Below are 8,088 nucleotides of genomic sequence, written 5' to 3' on the forward strand. Positions count from 1 at the left end.
CCTAAGTTAAGAGATGAAATTGTTGAGGTATTGTGTGAGTTGGAGAAATATTTCCCGCCGGCATTTTTTGATATAATGATCCATTTGACAGTTCACTTGGTTAGAGAACTAAGATATTGTGGCCCAGTTTATTTAAGATGGATGTATCCATTTGAGCGATATATGAAGATTCTTAAGGGGTATGTTAGGAATAGAAGTCGGCCGGAAGGATGTATCGTCGAATGTTATATTGCAGAAGAGGCAGTTGAATTTTGTTCTGAATACATGACTGGTGTACAGAAAATTGGGTTAAATGATGTTGAAAATGTTGAGATTCAGAGTCGTCGTGGTAGCGTTGTATGCACAGTAAGTCGAGATCTTCTAGATGAAGCGCATCGTCTTGTGTTGCAGAATATAAGTGAAATTCAACCTTATATCGAGTGAGTTATACTCATATAATACATTAAGTTTAAGTTGTGTAATTTCGTATATTCAATTGTTTAACAACATATTTATAATTGAAGGGAACATTTTAATTGGATAAAGACCAAATTTCCATCCAAGTCAAGGAACTCAAAATGGTTACAAGACGAACATTATCGAACTTTTAGTAGTTGGATAGAACAAAAGGTAAATTGTGTTGATTATTGAAAGTTGTCATTAATTAGTACTTAATTACAAGGTGACATTTTTTGTTGTTTTTGGTATGTTGATTTGATAGGTTGTGTCAGAATTACAAAACACGTCAAATAAGGTTTCAGACATTGTTAAGTGGATTTCTCGAGGACCTTCAGTTAATGTCATCAAGTTTCCATCATACATGATTAATGGTACTATATTTAACACTAGGGAGCGCGATAACAACAGAAACACACAAAACAGTGGTGTTAGCCTTGTTGCTAAAACTGTGCAAGTCTCTAGTGCAAAAGATAAAAATCCAGTTGAATGTGATATGACTTTTTATGGAGTAGTTAATGAAATTTGGGAGTTAGATTATATCACAACTCGAGTACCTGTTTTCTTTTGTGATTGGGTGAAAAGTGACAGCGGCATAATATATGAAGATTTTGGTTTCACATTAGTTAATCTAAATCGAATTGGGCACAAATCTGATCGATTTATATTAGCTTCACAAGCGAAACAAGTATTTTATGTGAATGATCCTTCAGACAACCAATGGTCAATTGTTCTTCCAACGCAAACAAGAGAATGGAACATTAAAGATGGTGATTTACATGATATACCTCTCGGAGAAGAACTTGTCACATTCACCGCAATAGAAGATAATGACGAAGTTGATGATGATTGTATTTGTTTCCGTGAAAATGGTGAAGGATTGTGGGTTGATGATAATGGGTCTTGAGGTACCATTTAATAGGTTTCATATGTTTATGATATGTGAAATTCTTAGTTGTTATCACAATGTGTTTCATCTTTTGATTATGAGTGTCCAAAATTGTTATGATAATGATATTTATGTTTCACAGATGGAGGCTGATCCTTTTGGTGGTAGTTCTGATGAGGGAGAGCAACGCCCTAATTCTCAGTCAGTGGAGCAAGAAAATAAATCTGTGAGAGGACGTACATGGATGTCTAGAAACACCAAAAAAAGGAGTGAAGGACATCTTACTCCTGTTGAATACAATGAGTATGGTCAACTAGTGGGTGGATCTAGAAGTAATGTTTCATCACAGCTTGGATCAGTTGTTCGAGCAACTGTGTCCATCAACATTAACAGTTGGAAAGATGTTAGTGTGGTGGATAAAAATAAAATATGGGACACAATGAAGGTATATTTTTATTAATTATATTTCATTTAATGTTTTTAAAATATATATTATTTTGATAATATGCTTCTTATTACTTTCAAACTTGCAGAAAACTTATGATTTGGACCCCAAACAAAAGCAACAGATGTTGAAGGATGCGGGAAAGTACTTCCGAAATTGGAAGACTAATCTTACTAGGGTACACGTTTACGACGCTTTGAAAAAATACCCAAATGAGTTCCCGCCAGCTTTGCCATTTGGATTTGAGAATGTCATAACTCCGGATGAATGGTTAGCGTTTGTGAACTCAAGATTAACTCCCGAGTGGCAAAGAAAGAGAGAGGAGATGCAAAATTATCGAGCACTGAATAAATACAATCACAACCTCTCTAGAGGAGGCTATGTGCGTATTGAAGAGATGTTAATGGAACAAAGTGGGAAAAGTCTGACTGAACTTGATAGGGCAGATTTATGGAGCATGGGTCGTCGGAATGCAAAAGGAGAGCTAATTGGAGAGGCCTCTGAGATTCAAAAAAATATTGTAAGTGCTCATATTTAATAATGTTGATATGTCAAATTATTAGCTTATATATATAACTTTATGTGAATATTGTTTCACAGGATCATTACCGGCAACTCCAAGCTGAGGGTAAATGGGCACCTGATGGCCCTGATGATGTGCTGACGAGGGCGTTGGGCACTCCTGAGCCTCGAGGACGTGTTAGGGCTGGAGGACACGGTGTGTCCCGCTCAGTATATTGGAATACTCCAACACCTACCTCAACGAAAAATAAATCAAAAGCCTCTTCTTCGAATGACGACATTAGAAAGGAATTTGAAGAAAGATTTCGAAAACAAGAAGAAGAGCATCGTCAACAAGCACAACGCCTAGAAGAGCGCCTTCAACAACAAGATGAGCTCTTGAGAAAATTATTGGCCCAACAGAGCGGGTCAGGATCTAACGTTGGAGTCCCACCAGCGCCATCATCATACTATGTGCCCGACCCACCAGTGCCACCAGCGCAGGCGTCCTACTATACTCCGGACCCAGTAGTGCCTCAAGCAGAACACCACATTGTTGCACTACAACCGCTTTTGCAAGAGGTAATTAAACTTTCTTGAATATTCTGAAACCAAATAAATTTCTTTACTGCTTCAACATGATTATTTGTATATAATATGTTTCTTATGCAGGGCCGAGCATGCCAATTAGCAATTGGTTCGGTTTCAAACATTGTTGCATCAGGTACACTCATTGAAAGAGAGGCAGGCAACAACTTCCAAGTTATGATTACGAGTGTTCTTAAGCCAACCTGTCCTCTCCCTTTTGCATATCCTGATTTGGACATGTACATAGTTGCTCAGGCCATTGGGACGCCAATAGCGTGGCCTAAGGATTTTGTCATTATATCTGAAGATGTAACTCATGAGGTGATGCCATGTTTTTACATAATTATCTTTACAATTCTATATTTGTTTGTAATTTTTTTAATTGTTGATATAATTGTATACAGACTCCCTCTACAAGTAGGACCAGATCACAACGACCAAGAGCTCCATCAACACAACAACCTCGAGAAAGAAGACGACAACAAACTCCTCCAACACAATTGGCCCAAACTCCATTGGAACGATTACAGAATATCGTATCTCATTGGGATGATGGCGAGTGTGTCAATCTAGGCATAGAGTCTGAAGTTTTTGATCAGGATATGTCTCACTGTTATATATTTAAGGATGACATACTTCAGTTTGCTCGAAAGGAGAAGATTGGACAAGCAGTACTCGTCAGCTACATGAGGTATATATCTGACAAATAAGTTTGTTCATTTAATTTTCTAATTTGATTTATTCATTCATATAACAATTTTTCATATTTTTGTATTAGGTTCATTTACAGATATGTGGTACAACAAGGTCGCCAAAATAAGTTTTTATTTGTCAATCCTAATATCGTCGCCACTCAAGGGAGTTCATTCGACGATCGTGTTCAGAATCTGTTCAGACGTTGCAATGACGTAAAATCAAAAGAACAAGTTATGCTTGTCCCTTGGAACCATGGGTAAGTTTAAAAACTTGTCATTTTTCCGACCCATATCAATAATTTCTTTGTTTAACATTTGAGCTATAATTTTTTTGTTTTTCTTATACAGTGAACATTGGATGTTGCTTATTTTGGCACCATATGCATATCATGTTTATTGTTGTGATCCGGTGAATTCAGAGCTAAATAACCGTGAGGAGATTGTATCAGTGATCGTGAGCGCTTTCAATCTTTTTTTCTCTATGAATCTTCCTGATGTCGAGATCCCTGATACTCTACGCATTAAGCAACCTCAGGTAAGTAACTTTAGCAGAAATTTTTGAACATTTATAATAATTAAGTAGAATAATATGTATGCATTTTTTAAAAAGTTTCAATTTAATAATAAATTACTCATATTTTTAAATAATTAGTGTCCACACCAACCGGACAATGTGGCATGTGGATACTACTTAATGAGGATGTTGAAGGATTTGATTGAGCATGCGAGTCCTGGGCATTACTTGAGAACGGTATTATTAATTAAAATTTACAAATTATTTTTGAAACTATAAATGTAATCAAATAATTAATTAATATATTTTACTTTATATTTCTTGCAGCTAACAAGCACATCATATACAGAGGCACAAATTGATGAGTTGCGACAAGAATGGGCGACATATATGTTGCCGATAATCCAAAGTTACCGACCTCGTTGATAGGTTTTTTTTTTTAATTTTTTAACTCTTTCTTCATACACAATGCAATATTTGTTCATTTTGAATATTTCTAACAAATATTGTATTTCTTGTATATATCTAACAAATATATTTTTTTCTTCCAATTTAATTGATTATTAAATTAATTTAAATTTAGATTAAAATAATTTAAATTTAAATTAATATTATTTAAATTTAATTAATTATTAAATTAATTTAATAATATTAAATTAATTAATATTAATTATTCAATTTAAATTAATAATATTAATTATAAATTTATTTAATTTATTTTTTTTAAATGTGGGAGACTTTCAATGTCTCCCATTAGGAGAGGTGGGAGACTTTCAATGTCTCCCAATGGGAGAGGTGGGAGACTTCCCACGTCTCCCAATGGGAGAGGTGGAAAGTCAAACGTTGACTTTCCACCTCTCCCATTGGGAGACGTGGGAAGTCACTCACCTCTCCCAATGGGAGACGTGGGATGTCTCCTAGGGACTTCCCACGTCTCCCATTGGGAGAGGTGAGTGACTTCCCACGTCTCCCAATGGGAGAGGTGGAAAGTCAACGTTTGACTTTCCACCTCTCCCATTGGGAGACGTGGGAAGTGAGGCACGTCTCCCAACGGGAGACGTGGGATATATACCTACAATGACCCTAGCAACAACGTCTCACTAAGTGGGAGACATTGTAGACTTCCAATGTCTCCCAATTAAAGTCATAAAACATCTATTTTGTTGTAGTGACCCCACACTGCGAAAGGCCACGAACTTTGCATCTGCTTTAACTCAATTGGAGCTGCACGTGGGATCTTTGAAAACCTCTAACACTTATCAAACTTTCGCACAAACTCCATCGAGTCTTCGTTCATGGTCGGCCAGAAATAACCCTGCCTTAGAATCTTCTTTGATAAGCTCTGCCCCCAGCGTGATCTCCACAAAAGCCTTCGTGTACCTCCTTCATCCATTCTTTAGCCTTTTCTGGCGTAGCACACTTGAGCAGTGGCATGGAGTATCCTCTTTGGTATAGAACACCATCGACCAGTATGTACCTAGCAGCCTGTCTCTGAAGAGTCCTGGCTTTGTTTCTATCTGCCGGTAGTACACCACTTGTGAGATACTCCCAGTATGGTGCCATCCATGTATCTTCTATCCGGACCTCCATATTGGTTTCATATGCTCGTATGCTTGGCTCACGTAGCTGCTCAATTGGCACTATATTTAAAGTGTATGCATCCTTCGCACTCGCGAGTTTGGCTAAGGCATCTGCGTTTGAATTCTGATCTTGAGGTATTTGCTGGAGGGTGTATTTCTCAAATTGTGCCAACAGATCTTTGGTTTTATTCAGATAGGCCACCATTTTCAGAACTCGTGCTTGATACTCCCCTAGGACTTGATTCACTACCAGCTGTGAATCGTTGTATACATCCAGCACTTTTATGTTCATGTCTTTGTCCAACCTTAACCGAGTGAGTAAGGCTTCATACTCGGCTTCGTTATTTGAAGCAGAAAAATCAAACATAATCGCGCATTGAAATCGATGCCCCTCTGGCGTTATCAATATCAATCCTGCTCCTGCGTGAGACTCGTTGGATGATCCATCCGTGAATAGCTTCCATGAAGGAGCTTCAACTTGAGGCTCAGGCGCACTAGGCTTCTCACCCTGTTCGCTGTCTGGGATTTCAGTAAATTCAGCAATGAAATCAACCAAGACTTGTCCTTTTATTGCTGCTCGCGGTGAGTATGTTATATCGAACTGCCCGAGTTCGACTACCCATTTCAACAAACGACCAGCAGCCTCTGGCTTTTGTAGAACTTGCCGGAGGGGCTGATCAGTTAGGACTGTGATAGGATGGGCTTGGAAGTAAGGACGTAACTTCCTTGAGGCCAAAATTAAGCAATAGGCTAATCTCTCGATGGGAGGATATCTCAATTCGGCCCCGATTAACCTCTTGCTTAAATAAACACTGCCTTTTGTACGCCTTCTTCTTCTCTTACTAGCACCGCACTAGCAGCATATTCGGTGATCGCCAGGTAAATGAACAGAGTTTCTCCATCTATGGGCTTTGATAAGACAGGAGGCTGTGCCATGTGGGCTTTTAAGGCTTGGAAAGCCTGTTCGCAGTCTCCAGTCCATTCAAACTTCTTGTTGCCCCTAAGTAGATTGATGAAAGGGACGCATTTATCCGTTGATTTTGAAATAAATCTACTGAGTGCAGCAATCCTCCCAATTAAACTTTGCACATCTTTGATTTTCACCGGCAATTTCATATCGATCAGGGCTTTGATCTTTTCAGGATTGGCTTCGATTCCCCTCGAATTGACAATGAACCCCAAAAATTTCCCTGATCCTACTCCGAAGGAACACTTGAGAGGATTTAGCTTCATTTGATACTTATTCAAAACATTGAAACACTCTTGTAAATCCTTCACATGTCCTTCTGCCTTTTTTCACTTTACCAACATGTCATCCACGTATACCTCCATGTTTACACCGATTAATTCCTTGAACATGTGGTTAACTAGTCGCTGGTAAGTCGCACCAGCGTTTTTCAGTCCGAAGTGCATTACTTTATAACAGTGTAACCCTGTATCGGTCTGAAAGCTAGTGTGATCCTCGTCAGGGGGATGCATATTGATCTGATTGTATCCTGAGTATGCATCCATGAAAGAGAGGATCTCATGTCCTGCAGTTGCATCGACCAGCTAGTCAATCCTTGGGAGTGGGAAGCAATCCTTTGGGCAGGCTTTTATTAAGGTCTGTGAAATTCACACAGGTTCGTCATTTGCCGTTAGGCTTGGGAACCAGTACTAGATTAGAGACCCACGATGGATAAAACACCACTCTGATGAACCCATTCTCCTTTAGTTTTTCAACTTCTTCTTTTAAGGCTTTTGATCTATCTTTATCGAGAAGCCTTCTTTTCTGTTGCACGGGTGGAAAGCTTTTTTCGACGTTTAGGACATGGCTGATGACTGCAGGATCTATCCCAGCCATGTCTTTATGGGACCAGGCAAAAACTTCCTGGTTCTTCTTTAAAAATTCCACCAGTGCGCGCTTTGTTGTTGCTTCCAGATTTTTGCCGACCTTTACAACTTTGGTCGAAAACTCTTCGTCAAGTTGGACCTCCTCAAGGTCCTCGACAGGTCCTACATCTTCTTCAAAATCCCCAAAGCGAGGATCTAAGTCTCTATCCTCCTTTGGGCAACACCCTATTTGGTGACTTCATCACCTGATTGGGCTTGTGTATCAATGGCCATTTGCAACCTTTCTGGGGGAGCGCTCCTCGACATTCCCTTCTTGGCCTTAGTAATTTAGGCATTATAGCACTCCCTTGCTTCCCTCTAATTTCCCAACACGCGTCCTACCCCTGCGTCTGTTGGGAATTTCATGGCCAGGTGCCATATTGAGGTGACGGCCCGAAGGTCCACCAGTATGGGTCTTCCGATTACAGCAATGTAAGCCGAAGGAAAATCGACTACTATGAAAGTAGTGAGTAATGTCCTGGTAGCGGGTGCTGTACCTGCTGTCACCGGAAGCCTGATTGACCCTGTTGGTGCGAGTCCCTCACCAGAGAAACCATAAATTGTTTGGT

General features: G+C 39.3%; 1 protein-coding gene across 1 annotated transcript; it reads left to right on the forward strand.

Moving 5' to 3' along the window:
* Positions 1–1,049: 1,049 nt before the first annotated feature.
* On the forward strand, positions 1,050–7,288 carry LOC133792605 (uncharacterized). Its single transcript, XM_062230513.1, has 6 exons — positions 1,050–1,343; positions 1,467–1,769; positions 1,858–2,289; positions 2,370–2,852; positions 2,943–3,055; positions 7,270–7,288. Exons 1-6 carry the CDS (start codon positions 1,266–1,268, stop codon positions 7,286–7,288), a joined length of 1,428 nt encoding a protein of 475 aa, XP_062086497.1. The 5' UTR covers positions 1,050–1,265.
* Positions 7,289–8,088: the final 800 nt, after the last annotated feature.

Source organism: Humulus lupulus, chromosome 7, assembly GCF_963169125.1.
Source record: "Humulus lupulus chromosome 7, drHumLupu1.1, whole genome shotgun sequence".
NCBI lineage: Eukaryota > Viridiplantae > Streptophyta > Magnoliopsida > Rosales > Cannabaceae > Humulus > Humulus lupulus.